At 36.9% G+C, this 20,976-nt stretch overlaps 1 protein-coding gene and 1 non-coding gene across 3 annotated transcripts in view; one reads left to right on the top strand and one right to left on the bottom strand.

Annotated features, from left to right (window-relative positions):
* The window catches only part of Atg3 (autophagy related 3), a 30,674-nt gene extending 9,721 nt beyond the window's left edge, over positions 1-20,953 (bottom strand). Inside the window, exons 1-6 of one of the 2 annotated variants that reach the window (XM_055625051.1) lie at positions 20,537-20,953; positions 17,440-17,481; positions 13,054-13,103; positions 8,744-8,814; positions 7,088-7,195; positions 2,351-2,403 (exon numbers count right to left, since the gene is read on the bottom strand). In XM_055625051.1, coding sequence (XP_055481026.1) covers positions 2,351-2,403; positions 7,088-7,195; positions 8,744-8,814; positions 13,054-13,103; positions 17,440-17,481; positions 20,537-20,608 — 396 coding nt within the window. In that variant the 5' untranslated portion in view covers positions 20,609-20,953. The remainder of the gene's footprint in view (positions 1-2,350; positions 2,404-7,087; positions 7,196-8,743; positions 8,815-13,053; positions 13,104-17,439; positions 17,482-20,536) is intronic. The other variant, XM_055625052.1, reaches the window with a different exon arrangement.
* LOC129689875 (U6 spliceosomal RNA) lies at positions 1,456-1,557 on the top strand. The gene has a single exon (XR_008722197.1). It is a non-coding gene; the product is annotated as a U6 spliceosomal RNA (small nuclear RNA).
* Positions 20,954-20,976: the final 23 nt, after the last annotated feature.

The following is a 20,976-nucleotide window of genomic DNA, read 5'->3' as shown; positions in this document are numbered from 1 at the left end:
GGTCAGAGGACAATTTTTAGGAGTTGGCCCTCGCCTCCCACCATGTGGGATCTGGTAATTAAACTCAGGTCATTAGACCTGACAGTAAGCACCTTTACCCACTGAGTCATCACACAAGCCCCAAACAGTACTTTTCACTGTTAACTAGTTCATTGGTATTACAAAACTAGTTCAAAGTTATGTTAACCTGCCTATTTACAATTTAAAGAAAAAACTATATATTTATAAGCTAAATACATTCATAAGTTAAAATTAAGTATAAAGCATTATTATATTCTAACTTACTAACAACCTCTTGGCTGAATTAATCAAAAGCTAACAGATCTTACAATTAAAACATTATTTTCATTCAAAAAATTTTAATAATACTGTCTAAGAAGGAATAATGCTTATGAAAGCCTACTTAGGGCTTATTTATCAATACAAACAATCAAATCTATTCCTATTACACTTAAAGTGTAAACCAAAGAAGATTGTCAGTCTTCATGTAATTATTTAATGAGCCGGTGTATCTGACATTGACACAGTAAGGTAGAAATGAACAACACTTAGGTTCAGCTAGAGAATATTATTAATAACATAATAATATAAATATTAAGGAGTAAAATAAAAAACAAACCAAAAAAAACCATAAATTCTTATAGTAAACTACAAAAGGAATATACCTAATTTAAAAATTACACCACTTCGTCCTGTAGAACAAGAAAATTAGGTATCAAAATAACAATTACTGTATTTATTTAAAAAAAAATTTAGCCAAGCCTCCTGGCTTAAAACAGATAATTCCAGTTCCCTGGGAGGCTATGGCAGGAAGAATTCAAGTTCACAGTTTCTCTGGGCTACAGAGCAAGTTGTAGGCCAACATGGGTGACTTGGTGAAACCCTGCCTCACACAGAGCAGAGGCAGAGGCAGCTCAGCAGTAGGTCGCTTGTCTAGCACTGGGGATGCAGGCGCTAGGTTCCATCTCAATTCCCAGCACAAAACAAACAAAAATGCCAACCATATTACTTTGCCACTTGTCAGTACAAATACGAAGTAGATACAATAAGAGCCAAAATAAACAACATGCTCTCAAGCAACAAAACCATTTGTGAGATTTCTTCTAGGTCATAGCTCCAAAAGTAAAAATCCAAAAGGATAAATTCCTAGGCCAATGAACCATTACTCCCAAATAACAAAACATATTTTTACTTTCTTATCCTTTAAGTTCCAGGTAACAATTCCCAAAAGATACAATGACTAAAACACACACACACACACACACACACACACACACACACACACACACACAAAATGACTTAAATTAATAATTTCTGAAAAAAAAATGTTTCCTTAAAAGTTTTGGGGACACAGTTGTTCTATCCAAATAATCTACCTCTGAGAAATCTGACTATTAAAAAATTGAGAAAATACATACACACACACAAAAAGAAAGACTGAGGGGGAAAGAAAAAACCCTCAACATCATATATATTAAAACTGGAACAACACAAAGAAAATGAATATGATCCCTATGTAAGGATGATATGAAAATTACTAAAGCATTGCGTATTTTTTCCATCTGTTAGAAAATGGAAAGTAGGCAGGTAGTAGTGGGGCACACCCTTAATCCCAGCACTCAGGAAGCAGAGGCAGGTGGGTCTCTGTGAGTGAGAGGCAAGCCTGGTCTACAGATTAAGTACCAAGACAGCTAGGGCTACACTGATAAATCCTGTCTCAGATAAACAAACAAACAAACAAACAAACAAAGAAACCAGGTATCGTGTATTTTTTCACAGCATTTCAAACCAACATATAAAAATATGAAGACAGATGTGATCAATCTGAGAAAAGAGCTAATACATCTAACCTAAAGCAAGTGAAAATGTACTAGCACAAAAGCTTCACCTAAATATACTTATATCTACCCCATCCAAACATAAATTATTTAGTTTAAAATGTCACCAATTTGGCTGATACTAAAGTACACATTTAAACCTCTAAAAACAGATTTTTAAAAGTTACTACTAGTAATTTTTTTAAAAAGATGATAAAATTGCTTAGAATAAACTACAAAATGTAATATTAATCTAACATTAGCACCTGTTACTCAGCAAAGGTAATCCATGTACTTAAACTAGTAGTTTTGTTGCAAAAACAAACAAACAAGCAAACAAACCTGATTATCTATCCCCAGGGCTCACATGATAGAAGGAGAGAACTAACTATCCCAAGTTATCCATCAGACTTCGATGTGCTTGCATCAAATACACACATGCATATGCACACACTCAAAATAAACAAATACAATTTAAAATTTATATATAGGCAAAAAGTAGGGTCACTGACTTTAGAAATGTTAAGCAATACCTTGCTTTCCAGTGTAATCTCCTTAACTGCTTCAGTAATTCCTGTAATGCCTGCTTAAAATTCAGCAAAAAAATAAAATAAAAAAATAAAAAAATAAAATTAAGCTGCAAACATTCCATTTACTTGAATAAAACATTTATTTAAATTCTCACAGCTCTGAAATAGGTATATCTTAACAGAATACTTACAAATGAATTTTTGCAAATAATTAACAGTACCTAAAACATGCCTCCAAAAAGGCAGAAAGAATTCTAATTTAAAATCTCACCTATATTACCATGATTTGCCCTATTCAATCACCCATTTACTATTATCCATTTGAATTTTTATCACAACACACTAAGATCAAGTAAGTATATGACTTACATTTACATGTTAATTAGACCTGCATCAAAATTAGGGTTTGGTTATGTTGATACACTATTTGCTTCAAAGATCTTGGCCATTTGAATGCAGTAAGAACACACTACACTCTTATAGACACTTTACCAAGTATTTCCACATCTTATTAATCCTTACAAACTCCATCCAGAAAAAAAGACTAACAACTTCTTCCTATGAAGAAATTAAGTTGACAGACAGGTTAAATGAGCTGCTTGAGGCTCACAGAAGTTAGGAAGTTGGGACTAAAATTCACATAAAGAGACTTTCGTCAATTATTCTCACTGTATTTACCGGTACATCCTCAGAAGCCCTTTGTCACAGAAAGTTATACTGCAGATCAGCAGTAGCACCACACCGCAGTCCTGCTTAATATTTCTAGTCCCAAGCACCTATCAGAGTTCTAACATGGACAGTTTAACCAAGATGAGAAACTCAGTAAAATGAGAGTACCTAACATTGCTACAGATAAAAAAATCCTCAGTTCAAAATTTTCTTAATCTAAAACTGGCATGCCTTTAATATTCCTAAACAAAGGATGACAAGCTCACCTTCACATTTCATAGCAGTTTGGCTATGATCCTACAATTGATATGATCAATCAAGACAGAAAAACCCATAACTTGGCCAATCAAACTAATAATACAAAACTACCAGACATAAAAAGAAAGCTACCGGCATAGGAAAAGACAGGTTGATCAATGGAATCGAATCAAAGACCCAGAAATAAACTCACATACCTACGCACACTTGATTTTTGACAAAGAAGCCAAAACCATACAATGGAAAAAAAAAAAAAAAAAAAGCATGTTCAACAAATCGTGCTGGTCTAACTAGATGTCTGCATACAAAAGAATGCAAATAGATCCATATTTGTCTCCCTGCATAAAACTCAAATCTAAATGGATCAAAGATCTCAACATAAAACCAGATACACTAGACATAATAGACAACAAAGTGGAAAATAAACTTGGACATATTGGCACAGGAGACAACTTCCTGAACAGTTCAGAACTCAGGCACTAAGATCAACAATTAATAAGTTGGGCCTCACGAAACCAAGAAGTTTTTGAAAGGCAAAGGACACTCTCAATAGAACAAAATGGCAGCCTACAGATTGGGAAAAGATCTTCACCAACTCTACATCCAACAAAAGGCTAATATCCATAATATATAAAGAACTCAAGACATTAAACTTCAACAAACCAAGTAAGGCAATTAAAAAATGGGATGCAGAGATAAACAAAGACGTCTCAACCGAGGAATCTCTAATGGTGGAGAAAACCTTAAAGAAATGCTCAATGTCCTTAGTCATTAGGGAAATACAAATCAAAACTACTCTGAGATTCTATCTTACACCCATCAGAATGGCTAAGAACAAAAACTCAAGTTACAGGAGATGCTGGAGAGGATGTGGAGAAAGGGGAACACTGCCCCATTGCTGGTGGGACTACAAAACTTGTACAACCACTTTGGAAATCAATCTGGCACTTTCTTAGAAAATTGGAATAGTTATACCCCAAGACCCAGCTATACCATTCCTGGGCATAGGCCAAAAGAGGCTCTACCATACCACAAGGACACTTGCTAATATAGGCAGAAAATGGAAAAACCTAGATGTCTCTCAACTAAATAATGAATAAAGAAAATGAGGTATATTTATACAATGGAATAGTACTCAAGCTATTAAAAACAAAGACATCATGAAATTTACAGGCAAATGGACAGAACTAGAAAATATCATCCTGACGTTATCCAGACCCAGAAAGACACACATGGTATATATTCACTTATAAGCAGATATTAGCCATATAGTACAGGATAACTATATTATAATTCATAGACCCAAAGAAGCTAAGTAACAATGAGGGCCCAAGGGAGGATGCTTGAATCTCATCAGAAGGGGAAATAAAATAGACATTGGAGGTAGATGGTGGGAGAAAACTGGGTAGAAGAGGGGATGGGAAGGGATCAAATAAGAAGAGAACTAGGAAAAAGACTGAACCTGGTTGTCGGGGAGGGAGGGACAAGTCTGGGATGAGAAACCTAGGAAAAGGGGAACTCCCAGCAATTTATAAGGGTGACCCTAGCTAAGACTCCTAAGGATATGGAACCTGAAATGTCCACCACCTGTAATCAGGCAAGAGTTGCAACAGAGAGATAGGAACTTCAACTCACCCACAAAACTTTTGACCCAAAATTTGTCCTGCCTACAAGATGTTCAGGGATAAAGATGGGACAGAAATTGAGAGAATGGCCCACTAATGACTAACCCAACCTGAGACCTATCCTATGAGAGAGAGCCAACCCCCGACACTATTAATGATATTCCGCTATACTTGCAGACAGGAGCCTAACATAACTGTCCTCTGAGAGTCTTCACCAAGCAACTGATGAAAACATGGAGAAACCCACAACCAAACATTGGGTGGAGCTTGGAAAATCTTGTGGAACAGGGCAATGGATGATTGAAGGAGCCAGAGAGGTCAAGGACACCACAAAATACTCTACAGAATCAACCTGGTTCAAAGAGACTGAAACACCAACCAAAGAGCATGAATGACATGGACCTAAGCCCCCTACACATATGTAACAGAAGTGCAGGTCCCCTAACAAACAGAGCAGGGGCTATCTCTCACTCTGTTGCCTGCCTTTGGATTCCTTTCCGCTAACTGGGCTGCCTTGTCTAGCCTCAATAGAAGAAGATGTACCCAGTCTTAGTATATCTTTATATGCCAAAGTGGATTGATATCCATGGGAGGCCTCCCCTTTTCTTAGGAGAAAGGGTCAGGGAACAGAGGGGAGATGGAAGAGGGAAGGACTGGGAGAAGAGGAGGGAGAGGAAGAGGTGTTTGGGATGTAAAGTTAAATAAGTAAATAATGAGAAAAAAATAAAAGTAGGTGGATCACATCCAATCAACTAAAGGAGAGAAGAGGAAATGAAGGCCTATAAACTGCAATATCGACTTCCTGCTGGGATGTACCTGCAAAATTCAATTGTCACATAAGCCAATTCCTTAAAATAAATCTACTTATATTACAGTGTAGCAGTGATCCTGAAAGAATAGGTATTGGGAACGTAAAATTTCCACAAGAGATCCTATACTGTGACAGCATAGGCTTTAAGTCCTGGCTATAGAGGAAGAGGGTGGGTGTTTACTGAAACGTGACAATTTATATCATAGCTAAATCTATATTACATTATATCATATATTATTATATTATAATATAATATAATATCATACTTATTATATTATTCTATTTCCTGGACTTTTTTTCATTTTTTTTTCTACAAAATTATAACATCACTGAAGAGAAGATAAAGAGATATTTTCGTAGGTCTAGCCAAAACTGTAAATAAATCCATACCTAAATCCCATGGTTTTCCTATAACATGACAGAAAGCTCCAATTTCTCCTGTCACACCTATCTTATAGCAGTATCATTATACAGCTTCTACTGGTTCTCTTCCTCTACAGAACTAATACAGAAGCTAATAATAGAAAAAAGCAACAATGAAACCTGGACGGTGTAAAGCAAGAAAAATTGGCCTCAGTAGGGAACACCACTTTATCCTCAAACACAGTTTAAAGTTATAAGTCTACAAGTATCTCTAATGAAGATTAGAACCTATTATGTGCATTAAATGAACTAAAAGACAATAATATTGTTATTTTCCACATAGGAAAATGATGTTACTTGTTCTGTACCTTTAAGCCAATGTTTTGTAGCTGTTAAATTTTTGTAGACTTTTGCCAGCCCATGCATACTAACACCTACCTCACTCTGTGCTTTCTGACCCTATATGCATGTTCTTCAGCTTTAGGGTAGTAGTTCTAAAATACAATACAACTAGAATATGTAACATTTCCGCAGCTCTTCAGAGGAAACTGCACTGTAAATAATCATTCTAGTCTGTCAACAGGCAGTTTATTACCAATGTGCTACCTATATCTTCCAGCCGTGAGAAATGTGCTGAAGAACACTGAAAACCCCTTGAAAGATCTGCGGGAAAGCCTAACATGAAACAGTCAGGGGAGAATGATTAATGGAACTGGTTTAAAATGATGCTGACCTACCACTTTCTCCAAGCTTTCACACAAGAGAGTCTGAGCAAACTCATATGCACAGTCAGTACTCTTATTGGATTTTTTTTTATTTAAAAATAATGAAAATAAGTGAATATTTCAAATTACAACTGAAGCGCAGATACTGCTTTTTCAGGGTCAAGTCTTTGGGGACAACATTGTACCTTATGTATCCTTTTTTTTATAATTCTAAATCAAGCCTATTATAAATGATGACAATTTTTTAAATAATTTAAACTAAATACATGTTACTCTGTATGCCTCTCACCTGTGTTGTGGTATGTATCTACCCATCCCCCATCACCATCATCTTCTTCAATGATAGCCTCCAATTCATCTGAATACTCCATCTGTTTACACCGCTTGTAGCATGGAACTATTGAAAAAGCCAAATACAATTACTAGTATATAATCCTTTGATGATAAAAACATTAGAAAGAGAAGGCTTCTATCATAAAAAGAAAAAAAAAAAAAAAACAACTTAACATTACCAAGATATTAAGTGAACCTTTCTCTTCCAATGAGACTGATAATTGAAGAGTTACCCTCAACCCAAAGACACATAATTATCTGGCATCATTAATCCTTCCCCAATCTGCTTTATCAGAAGACAAGTAAAGAGGCTCTGGTGTGAGCATTTCTGCCTTCCTTTGCCATGATGATTTGTGAGGAACAGCTGGCTGAAGCCAGATGATTGTGCTCAGTTCCATACTAATGAATAATATTTCACACTAATGGCCCTGGCCTCAGAATATGCAAACACCACCTGTCATACTGAAAGGTGGTAGAGGTGACCTCCACAATGCAAGCCTAAAATAACTGTCAACATAAATTTCATAATTCATATATAAGCTCCAGTTATTTACAAAGGATAAACAGATTAAAATTCAACAACCAGCTAATTTTACTTCCTAATATAATACAGGTGTCAATTTTTTCATATAGATTTATCAATTAATAAGTGTTATAATACAAATTACAGGTTTATGAAATAACAAACATGATGCTCAAGATACTACTATTAATTTTCTGATTAAACAATCAGGAAATAAATTATTAACCTTAAAAATAAACACACTATAGAAATGACTTCTGGTATTTTTTTGTTTGCTTTGTGGTACTGTCTAGCAAACACATGGCTTTGAACTGAGCAAGCACTCTACCATAGAGCTAGCGTTTCTGCTTTTTTTAAGCACTGAAATTGAAAGAGACCATATGGTCATTTTATACAGCGTAGGCCGGCCTTGCACTTACTATGCAGCCCAGCTAGCCTCCTTCCACCCCTATGTGCAGGACAGTGCACACAGGCACCATGCCTGTAAAACTGCTACTTATTACATATCAGCTCCCTTCCCAGATTAGGTTAAATTAAAACAGAAGTCAATGTATTGTTACATGGTTATTTTAAGACTACCACAATCTTCCGATGTTTTAAAAATTAACTTTATAAATAAGATGACATATTTTTAGAAGAGTTTTTGTGCCTGTGGCTACACTTTTGATGGCAAAACAGGTAATAAAATCTTTAACATGAGCTTTTTTCTTTTGTCAAATGTGGAATCAATTTCATGTTCCATAAAAATTCACATCTAAAAATTAAGATTGAACAGCTAAATATATTGTGATTATGAAATCAACCTAAAAAAGAAAAAAACTTATTAAGAGAAATCTAAGTGAATCTAAGTTTTCCTGGAAATGACTTCTTCCATAGCTTGACAATTAGATCCTTTTGGAAAAAAGAACTAAAAAGGGAAGAAAAATGGAACAGAAAAGCCAAAGCTTCATGAAATTTTCTTAGTTCCATCTGTAAGAAGCTTTAAGCCTAACTTCAGGAACAAATTAGGATTAATAACTGTAAATGGTATTTTGTTGTTTCAATATACTGTACAAAATTTACTAACGTATACAATGATATAATTCTTACCATTTTTGGTTACCAAAAATTGTTTCCCTGTTGGTAGATATGCCTTCACTTTCAATTCTTCCCCTGTAGCCCTTTGAAAACAGTGAAAAGCACCAATACAATATTTTAAAAGTCAAATATGTAACAGAAGATGTCACATGAAAATCTCAAAACTACAAAAATCTGCATTTCTGTGAAAATTGCTTTAGAACTGCTTAGGGAAATCTGCCATAAGAAAAGCATATATAAACATGACTAAAATATGTAGGAAATGCAGACAGAAGGGATAGTAGGATAAAATGGTAGAATAATAGAACCAGGAAACTATTATACTTGCCTCTAAAAAAAAAAAGAAAATGCATCTCTTTCATAATCTATCCCATCATATAACCTCTCAAGTGGTTAATATCAAAGTACTGCTCACTTCTAGATTAGAGAAAGGGAAGAAAAAGCTGAATGATATTACATACAAAGAAGACAATTAGCAAGACCCATTATCTCCTAAAAGGAAGTAGGAGCTGGGAAAGGTAAGAGGGTAGTGGTTAAATATGGTCTACCTGAAAGGAAATATCTTCATGAAACCTATCACTTTGCACAATGACTATACACTAAAAAAGTTTAAATGCTTCCTCCTACCCGTGTTCAAAATTGGAAATAAAAGATAAAAGATGCTTGAATCAAAGATGGTAATACTAGGAATAAAAATGTTTAAAAGCAAACAAAACAAAACAAACAAACAAAAAAACAGTTACAGCATGTAACTACAGGACCTCCAGCTCTACCGTGAGCTATTAATTATCAATTCATTCTTATAACACTAAAGGCAAGGAATACTACTGTTCCTGCTTTATAAATAAGAAAACTAACATTTAAGGAGGTCAGAGTGCTCACAATCAGTAACACAGGCTGAAGGAGCCAGGATCAAGTCAAGTGACTCCAGGACACTTAACCTACTCCTGCTGTGAATCAGAACCACTGCTAGCAATTCTGAGCTGTTCTGGAATCTCACATTAAGAATGTAGTCAAGTCCAGGAGGGAAAGATTGGGAGGGGAAGAGGGAGGGGGCTACAGCTGGGATACAAAGTGAACAAATTGTAATAATTAAAAAAAATTAAAAAGAAGAGCATCATCTTCTAGAGCATCATCTACTAGACCTGGCTAGGACAGAGCTGGCATATGGTGTCTTCAGAAGCATCAACACATAAATTTGAAGTTCTGCTGCTTTTTCAAGCTTTTTACATTTAAACCCCCTAGGATTTAACAACACATAAAGACCGGCATATCATTTGAAAGCCTCATAATCTTCTTCTAACAAGCCCAACTATCAGATTCAACATCAGTGCTTAAAGTTCTAAGGGAAGAAGTTAAAATAAGATCATGATGACCTATATACACGAATATATTAGCATGGAAATACTTCTTCAAGGACTAATTTAAAATTAATTATTCCTTGGCCCCAGCAATTCTGACAAAAGCGTGGGCACTGGCATAAAGTATGACTGAGTTCTTGGTTATAGTACAATTATTTCAACAATCACAGTCCATAAAAATAAAGCTGTGAGATCTCGTAGTGACTAAGGGTGCTTGCGACCACCTGAGTTCAATCTCTGGCACCCACAAGGTAAGAGAGAACTGGCTCCTCCATTGTTCTGTGACCTCCACATGTATATTCTGGCATGCTGTCTCAAACACACTCACATGCACAGTAATTTTTAAGTCTATAAATATAGCAATCTTAACTACTAATACCAGTTAAAATATATTGCCTATATATACTGTTCCTCCTTGCTGTGGTATATGTACAACACCTAAACTACATGGGGAATTAAAGGCAACAAGAAAGATCCTTTAATAAGAAAATGTGGGTCTATCATATTAAAGAAAAGTCAACTAAGTTCTTCTAACCAAATAAGTGTCACCTTATTTCTATACTTATTTGACTTGAAAAGCATGGTTATGTGCATAAATATATATCAGAATTTAATTGTAGCAAGAAATTTAGAACACACACGCATGAACACATTAAATCAGAGAACTTCTATGGCAAGAACTTGATTTTTAAAATATAGAGCAAAAACAAACACATGTGTACACACAAATAAATGAATCTAACAATCTAGTACTTCTTGGGACATAAGAATTAATGCCATATAAGATACAAATGGCCAAGATGAAAAACTCAAGGGACAACACATGCTGGAGAGGTTGTGGAGAAAGGGGAACCCTTCTTCACTGCTGGTGGGAATGTAAACTGGTACAACCACTCTGGAAATCAATCTGGCGCTTTCTCAGACAACTAGGAATAGCGCTTCCTCAAGATCCAGCCATACCACTCCTAGGCATATACCCAAAAGAAGCGCAAGTACACAAAAAGGACATTTGCTCAACCATGTTTGTAGCAGCTTTATTTGTAATAGCCAGAAGCTGGAAACAGACCAGATGCCCCTCAACTGAAGAATGGATGCAGAAACTGTGGTACATCTATACAATGGAGTATTACTCAGCAATGAAAAATAAGGAAATCATGAAATTTGCAGGTAAATGGTGGGACCTGGAAAGGATCATCCTGAGTGAGTTGTCCCAGAAACAAAAAGACATGCATGGTATATACTCACTCATATAAACATACAATATAAATTAACCCACTAAAATCTGTACATCTAAACAAACTAAGCAAAAGAGAGGACCCTAACTAAAATGTTCAATCCCCATCCTGAAAGGCAAAGAGGATGGACATCAGAAGAAAAAGAAAATAGGAAACAACCTTGGAACCTGCTACAGAGGGCTTCTGAAAGCCAGAAGAAAACAGGAAACAACCTTGAAACCTGCCACAGAGGACCTCTGAAAGCTTCTGCAGTATAGACTGTCAAAGCAGATGCTGAGCCTGATGGCCAACTGATGGGCAGAGTGAATGGAATTTTATGTAAGAAGTGGGAAATACTAAGAGCTGGAGGATATGGGAACTCCACAAGGAGAGCAACAGAACAAGATAATTTGAACACAGGGAACTTCCCAGAAAATCATACTCCAACCAAGGACTATTCGTGGAGATGACCTGGAACCCCTGCACAGGTGTAGCCCATGGCAGTTCAGTGTCCAAGTGGGTTACATAGTAATGGGAAGAGGGACTGCCTCTGACATAATCTGATTGGCCTGCTTGTTGATCACTTCCCCCTGAGGGGGGAGCAGCCTTACCAGGCCACAGTAGAGGACAATACAGCCACTTTTGATGAGAACTGATAGACTAAGATTAGAAAGAAGAGGAGAACGTCCCCTATCAGTGGACTTGGGGAGTGACATGCATGCAGAAAGGGGAGGGAGGGTGGGATCGGGAGGGGAGGAGGGAGGGGCTTATGGGGGGATACAAAATGAATAAAGTGTAATTAATAAAAAATTAAAAAAAAAAGATACAAAGCAATTGATAAAAGCCAATGACAACTATTTCAGGTACATGTTAAAAACAAAAAATGAAAGAAACTAAGACACGTCACAAATGAAAGAATTTTCTAACTTTTATCTAAAATAAATCAGGTAATTAAATTATTTAGCCAAAAAAGAAACTCGTAACAACTACAACCTTGTCATTCTAGAATCCAACAATTAGAACTGTATCTTTCAAGTATAGTTGGAAAACATTAACAAAAAAGATACGTTAAAGCATGCAAACACCACGTACATGAAAATAGTTGATTACAGATAACCGTAACATAAACAAAACAGTTCAGCCTGTACTGAAACATTTTAGAAACCCCCCATCCACTATTACTTAAAAGTAATAAAACTTCATTTATTCTAAAGCATGTTTGTGTTAAATTACTTTAGGATGTAAAAGTAATGGTAATGAAAAAAATTAATTATATTCATTATGGACCTAGTCCCAGCTGATTTCTAAAGAGCGAGCATAGCATTCACCTGTGAGGTTAGAAGTTCAGGCATTATATCGTAAAGAACAGAAACTCCATAAAATCTCTGCATTCATCATAAAGATTGTTCAAAATTCTTTAAAAATTGTTCAAATTTATTAAACTCCTAAGGATATTTTTCAAAGAACCCCAAGATCAGACCTAGAGTGAGCAAAGGAAATACTAGCAAGGGAAGTGAAGTGGATTTGATTCTGTCCACACTTTTTGATAAAGGAGCAAAATAAATACATGACACCTATTTCTCCCCCTTTATTTTCCTTGGAGTATCACTGTGGTGCTGTTTAGTAGATGAACCTAATAAAGAAGTTTATGTTTGTCGGTCTACTTTTCGTATGCAAACCTACCGCCTGTAATGCTAAAGCTACACACCTCTCAGTAGTGTTCTAATTTTCACTTAACATTACTTACCATTGCCATGTTGGACAGTGGTGGACTAAGTGATCTCCAGCTGCCACAAACTATTCAGGGTTTGCAAGGAATATGGAAAAAGCGGAAAAGAAACATTGAACATCACTGAGTACAGGGTGGCAAAAGACCAAACTGATCACCCTGGGTAACTCTGATACTTAATAATCAACTGAAATGCAAACAGCACAAACCTGCTTTAGCAACCTGAAGATTTATTTTCAATTTGCAAAGTTAAAAAATGTTTTATTCAGCACCTATTAAATACTCAGCTTTGAACACTGTTATCTTCTTTTTTCGTATTCTGTGTAGCCCTGGCTGTTCTGGAACTTGTTTTGTAGACCAGGCTGGCCTATCAGCTACCTCTGCCTCCCAGTCCTGTGTCACCATGGCCAGCAAACACTCCTATTTATAATTCAATTATGAAACATTTCATGTTTCAAACCTGATATGAAATCACCAAAGGCAAGGCAATGAACTTCAAGTGTCAAAATCTTGCAATTCAATAAACAGAGTCTTGTAAAGGACTGGAAACTCATGAAAAATGTTTAAATAAATAAATAGATATAGGCCTATATTATCAGCCTATTTCATTAAATCAAAGTGGAGATTTCTTCTTCCTCATATTATTTAATTTCTTAAGAATTATTTTATAAGTGCTTTGCCTGCATCTGTGTCTTTGCATTCCTTGTGTCCACAGGGGTTAGAAAAAAAGACATCAGGTCCCCTGGAACTGAAGTTAGAGATGGTTGTGAGCCACCATATGGTTGCTGGAAACCAAACTCAGGTTTTCTGCAATATCAAGTAGTCTTAACCTGAGGTATCTCCTCAGCACTCTTTTGTTTTTTTTAAGAAACTTTTGTTTTGTTTTTGTTTTGTTTTTTTGTTTTGTTTTTTTTGGTGGTTCTGGTGAATCAAACCTGGGGCATGCTAACTAAGCAAGCACTCTGCAGCTGAGCTATATTCTCCTGCCCTAGACCAATGTTAAAAGCTTTCTTACATTCTTAAAAGGATCCAAGATGGAAAAAAAATTATAGTAACAAACAATGGGAGTGGAGGAGTTCAGTTCTGGACTAATGGTGAAAACATCTACAAAATCAGGTTTGAGTTCCAGGCTGGACCCCCAGCACCTCTTAACACTAAGCCTGGTGGCACACGCCTATAATCCCAGCACTTCTGAGGTAGAAGCAGGATCAAAGAGTTCAAAGTCCTCATTAGCTACTTGGTGCATTCCACACTGGCCTGGGATACATGAGACCTGTCTGAAAATTTCTGAGCAGGAGAGGTCTAAAAGGAGACGAAGAAAAAAAAAAGAAAGAAAAAGATCTAATGGATTCCTTAGGCTTTAAGAGCAGGCTGAACATTATATATAAGCTTTCATTTTTCTTCACAAATAAAAATTAGACTCAGAAAAAGACAATTTAATAATGGAAAATTTTCTAATTCACATGAATATAAGGTAATCTTACTGAAGGACACTTTTAAAAGCAGAAAACAAGAATTGGCTAAGCAGAGCTACAGTGTAACAACTGGAAAGACTTGAAAATGCTTTCCCAACTGTTTCTATTTCACAATAGCTCTTATTTAGAACTTTATATTATTTATTGATTTATTACACAGCATAAAATTAGGGTACATTCCATATTATCAATATCTGATTGGCCTGCTCTTTGATCACCTCCCCCTGAGGGGGGAGCAGCCTTACCAGGACACAGATTATGACAATGCAGCCACTCCTGATGTGATCTGATAGACTAAGATCAGAAGGAAGGAGAGGAGGACCTCCCCTATCAGTGGACTTGGGGAGGGGCATGCGTGAAGAAGGGGGAGGGAGGGTGAGACCAGGAGGGGAGGGGGGAGGGGCCTATGGGGGGATACAAAGTTAATAAAGTGTAATTAATAAAATAAAATAAAATTTTAAAAAAAGTATATCTATCCACAAGTGCATTTTCATTTGAAAGAGTAAAATTCAACTATGTAAGCACTCTGAGAATATTCTACTTAAGATGATATATCTTAAAGAACTTTATTCCCAACCTAAACTTTTTCTTCTTTCACTTAATACATTTTTTTATTGTTTTAAACTGGTCATGTAATGACAGAAGCCAAAATAAAAATAATAGCTTCTCTCTGCCTTCAGTGTTGAACATTTGGGGGTTACCATAACTATATGCTGCTTTTAGCTCTGTGGTTGTCAGGAATTTATCACCACATAAAGTAACAAGTTAACAAATGCAAACCAAAAACAAATTATTAAAAACGGAAATTTTTAAATTATATTGCCTTCAAGTCAAAAGACATTAATTTTATCTAGTGGTCTCTTGGTGGTTAACTATTTTAAAATAACAAAACATTATGAAATAAAGCTGACAAAAGAAACCACAGAATCATACCAATAATCAGCTCATGTGGATGTCTGTCTGCTGTGCATTTATTATTTTCAATAGCCATTATCACTTGCTTCAAAGACTCAAGTGAAATAACATGTTAGAGTCAAATTTCAAATTACCAATTGCTTATAGTACCTTTCTCATAGTAAATATTTTTCTGTGATATTTTTGATACATAGTATTTAGTTAATACTATATAGATGATGCAATCAATATTTGCATTTTAGCAAACAATAGTATTCCTCAACTGACCTTCAATTCATGTATCACTATTTAAATTAACTACACAGCATTTGCTTTTCTCCAAAAGATATGGTATCAGATATGGGCTGCCTCTCATTTTAAACATAAATATTTCCACATTTCTCAATGGAAAAAAAAAAAGATGGCTGGAAACTGCTTGGTAAGAACCCAGAAATAAGAAGAAACAAAATTAACAACTCAATTCAGTATGTAGTATTTATCCCAAGCAAATCATACCTTCCCATTGTCTTCCCTCAGACTCATTCTAATTTAACTCAATCCTGTAATTATGTTCTATCTGAGCCTAGCATTACAAGCCTTGTATCAGATTAAGCTAGTTTTGCCTTAGATTTTTTTAAGGAAAAATTCATATTCCACGAGGCTATTAAATTATTTGTGTTAGGATGAAGCTTTGTTTGAAAACAGCTTAATTCTATAGAAGTGCATCCAACAGTTAGTTATATTCACAACGAAGAGATAAAGCCAAAGTGTGAAAGCACAGCATATGCTTATCTCTGTTCTTGATTTCAGATAATTAAAAAGCCATGGCTAAACAATTCCTGTCTGGGAAGAAAATTAATGAGAGCCTTATGAACAAAACTGACTTTTAATTGGTGTTCAATGTATTACATTCATGACATCTAAAGCAAAATAATTCTATTCCAAACCCTTCATTTTACAGATGGGTAAATATGAGGCCTAGACCTATACACTAGCTGATTTGCCTAATTAAAAGAAATTAGACAGATGGTTCTAGAAAGCACATTCCATAGGCTGTTGAAAACCATCCTATGTCTTTATTAAAAATAAAGGCAGGTTTTTTTAATCAAAACATTACAACAAATTACTCTTAGGCCTCAGAATGAACTGTACTTAAGAGAGTATAACCATAAATGAAAACTGAAAGATCGTAATGTTCTGGTTTGAAGCCTTCTAATTTATAGCCACAGCCAGAGCCTCATCATACAACACCTTATTTTATAATGTTTTATTAAAATAAGGAATATTTTTCTATTGCTAATAAATAATGTTTTCAGTGAAAATTGAAGATCAAGTTTAAATAAATCTGTTGCTCTTATTAAGAATACAAACATAAGTATTCAAAAAATTGAAGTCTGTGGGATAAATGTCTCTAGGGATGAACTACCTAAATAAGTGAGATCATAATACAGACTTGGCAAACAAGTGAAACAAACAAGTAAATTAATTATCACTCTATGTCAAAAGTTTAAAACATATAGGGAACAGGTAAAATCCCCATAGTTGTAGTATTACTTAACTTTCAACATAACTTGTTTATCAGACAAAATGAAAGCATGGTAAAATAAACTCAGTGTCAACTATTTAACTGTTAAGCTGAATGTTAGAAGAAAACTCACTATAAAATTTCCAACAAAATGTCATAAGATATACAATTGATCTAAACGGAACCAAGATAGCACACACCAGAGCCTACTACAAGGCATATCCTCACAGAGCAATAAAGGATAAGTAGACACAAGTCCACTCTCTTTCCCAACTTTCATTTCCAAACAGTTCAACTACAGAGAAATATGAGACATGGAAAAATGAAAAGACGCTATATCTTATCTGCTAAGGGAGGTAGAAATTCTCTTAACCTAATTATTATAGCTACCTAAGTCTAATTTTCCTCAAAAAAAAAAAAAATTCCAGATGTTTTCTAACAAAGAGAGAAAGTCACTAGTCTAAAATAATTGTAAAAATATGAAGGCTTCAGGGTATCTTCAACACTCACTTCTTCTGGGGTGATCACACCTGTTTCCTTAAATTTTGATTCCTAAAGAGAGCAAAAAGAGTAAAGTATTAGACCATCTTCACATTCAACTAAAATAATGTCTTGAGGACAAATATTTACCCCTCCTAGACAATGAAGAGTATACTATGAAACACACAAACTACTAAAACCTAAGTATACCGTGTATAACACCATTGGTCCTCTATGACAAAGATACTCGGGTATAATGTAGATGAGTTACAATAAACCACTTCCAGTAAAAATATGATCATCAGTACTACAATAAAACACTGTAAAATGTTGTGTTAAAAAGCATGCTAATATTTAGATTACAGCGACCCGGCATGGTGAACAAGTCATTATGCAGCACTTTAACACAGTCGATGGTTTATTTAAACCGAGTAATATTAGAAACCAACAGTAGAAATCATTTTGTACTTAATATTTCCCATTATTCTCTTCGCCACCATAACTTTTTTTCTGGAATATTTTTCTTCTGGACTGGGTTTTGTTATGGCAGCCAAGCTGGTGTGTAGCCCAAAATCTTCTGGCCTCGCCTCCAGAACGCTGGAATTCTAGGCCACGTGTTACCACCACCATGCCCATAAGACTTCCTGAAAGTTTACAAAATGAAAACTTTGTGGTAGTCTACAAAATAAAAATATTATTATTCAACAAATATTTACCACTATATGCCAGTACTATTTAAGACAAAGTGCTTTATGCCTGAAAAATAAGTCAAACTCATCTTCATACCATAAAGAAAAAAATTTAAGTGAGGGAGAGGTGATAGTAGAGTGAAATAATTTCTCAGCCAGGCTTCACCTTTGTGAGCACCTCCAGAACCCAGAGGAATTTTGACTGGCTTGGTCCTGCACAGGTAATCAAGGCCACTCTGACTTTGAGTGCCTCAGCCTTGTTAACTCCAAAAGACCTTCTCTAAGCACTGACTGGCAGTCGATGGCTGCTGGGGGAAGATAAGTCCTGTTTTCTTCAGGGTGTGACCCCTGGTAGGCTATGGATGCTCCAATGGATGGCCCTATACTCACAGACACAGGCACCAGTAACTGGGCTCAGAGGATTAAAAAGAACTTAAAGTTGGCAGAGGCATATGCTGGAGGTGATCTGGGAGGAAATGGAGGAGAGAGTGGAAATGGATATAAACAAAATACACTGTACATGTGTAGACAAAGGACCAAACCACAGGGCTGTATGGGAAAAAGCAACACTGGCCAAGAGAGAAAAAACAAAATTCGAGAAGCAAGAGTCTGCTCCACAGCTTCCTAATGAACGTGGCTACTGTAAGGTCAGTTTCCGCCAAAGTATTCACAAGCTAAGGAGACTCAGGCTTCTACTGACTGAAGAGACCCTTCAGGATCATAAATGTCACATAAACAAAGCATGCCTTCTCTAAACCTTCACTTCCTAAGAAAACACCATGTTTCTTTCCGGATATTTCCTTTTTTTTCTTTCCCTTTCCTCGTCTAGAACAAATCTATAAGAATTCTCTCTGCAAACCAGAATGACAAGGTGAGGGCCATTAATGCTGTTAATTCTTCTTTCTTTTATACTAAAAACATATGCCACACATTGCCTCCAGGCACGGTGGCAAACACCTCTTCTAACCTCAGTACCTGGGAGGCAGAGGAGGTAGATCTATAAGATTTCAAGGTTAGCCTGGGCTTCATAGTGAGTTCCAGACCTCCAGACCAACTAAGTCTACACAGTGAGTCCCTGCCTCAAAAAAAGTGTACATGTATATGTATTATATATATATATACGTACATATATATAATACATATATATATAATATTCCTTTCAAATTGGTGATCAGAACAAATGATTCCTCTACAAGTTCTACACGTTCAACAAAATGATAGTCTACAAGATAGCCATTTTAGATTTAATTCATGTATTTTGCTCATCTCTCCCTGAGACGAAAAGCTGAATGGATGATACACTATTAAAGCACTGTAAATCTAAACAGATACAATATTCTGGAAATATATAACATGCAATAGAAGCATTTGACTCCAATGACAAAATTATTTCCAATTCTTAAATAGAAGGGTAATCTTAATTAAAATGACTTTCACAGTAAGCACACAAACAAGAGCTAAGCTTCTCATTTATGACTGTTCCAGAATCTTCTAACTTGATTGAAAAAAAAAAAAATTCTTTTTCAAAGGTGTCTTAGAAATAAGTATTGAAAAGGGAAGATAATGACCAAGCGTTCCTCTTTGTCAAGGAAAGAGCCAAAAGACTACTCAGCCCATTAGCGGATTTCATGCCTGCACTAAGACTGGTAAAAATTCTACTTGAAAGCTAAATACAGACCAACAGCACTCAAATATCTGCCACTCATTTACTATTACTGTTCGCTTTTCGCAAAGCAAAATTAAGTTACCACAAAAGGATGTATCCTAGAAGGTGTAAGAAAAACTCTGAATGCAGCTTTGGAAATTTACGTTGGAAAATAAGTAAACCAGTCTGTACTAACAGCTAACGTTTTGCAACTTTCACCCGACAATGTTATAGGGGTTCCAATCTATACACTATACTATCAGGTGTGCTGAATTGCTGTTATAGGATCGCTCAAGTTCAACATTAATAATCGGTTACGGCTACTTTAAAAACTTGTGAAACTAGAAGTTTCGCTCTAAGTTACTAACTTGTTACAGTTTACTACGATCCTCTGAAACCTGAAGAAGCTGGGAATTAGGTCGCCCGATCATCAACTCACTATGAAACTCGAGAGGAAAAGTGGCATGCTGTTATCCACCGAGCTGTCATCTTTTCAAAGGTTAACCCGGATACCTGCTCAAAAGACTAGGGGTGTCGGGGTTCAGCGTTCCTATCTCTGCTGCCGCACCACCTCGCCGCCCCACACTCCAAGGCACAGAGGACAGGAGACGCCTCCGAGCTTCTGTCAAGTTGAAGCCGGGGGATCCGGCAAGCCTTGGGACCGGTCCAGGAGCCCAGGGCACGGGGCTGCAGCCGGCCGCGCGTCCCGCCCCTCCACCTTCTACACCCGTCCACGCTGGGGGGCCCGCACTTGGACGGTCGCTGCAGAGCAAGCCAGCCCCGCCCCGCTTACCTTGAGGACCGGGGTCAGGTACTCGGCCACTTCCAGAGCCTTTCCCTTCACCGTGTTGATCACATTCTGCATCCTGAGACTGGAACAGCGATGGGACACGGAGGGACAGTTCGCAACCCGGACCCGGGAGTCAGAAACTGCCCCGGACGTGGCCGACTGGCATCGAGCCCCGCAGGCGGCACCGGCCGGGCCGAGGGGGAGGGGCGGCGGCACGCGGCGGCCCGGCTCGGCTGTCACCTGGCCGCCACGGCAGAGGCCCAGCCGGCGGAGGGAGAGGCGGCTGCGCGCGCAGCGCCCCCGGCCTCTCCCGGGGCTGGCTTTCGCCCTCAAGCCCCACTTGCACCCCTTCCGGTTTCCCCTTCCTCTTCTCACTCCCTTCCAACAGCCCCGCCGCCACCTGGGCCTCACGTGACTCGACCCTCTCCCGGACACGTGACCAC

This window comes from Psammomys obesus, unplaced genomic scaffold (assembly GCF_907164565.1).
Source record: "Psammomys obesus unplaced genomic scaffold, mPsaObe1.curated_primary_1811, whole genome shotgun sequence".
NCBI lineage: Eukaryota > Metazoa > Chordata > Mammalia > Rodentia > Muridae > Psammomys > Psammomys obesus.
Note: the sequence above shows the minus strand (reverse complement) of the source record. Positions and strands in the feature narration are given on the sequence as shown.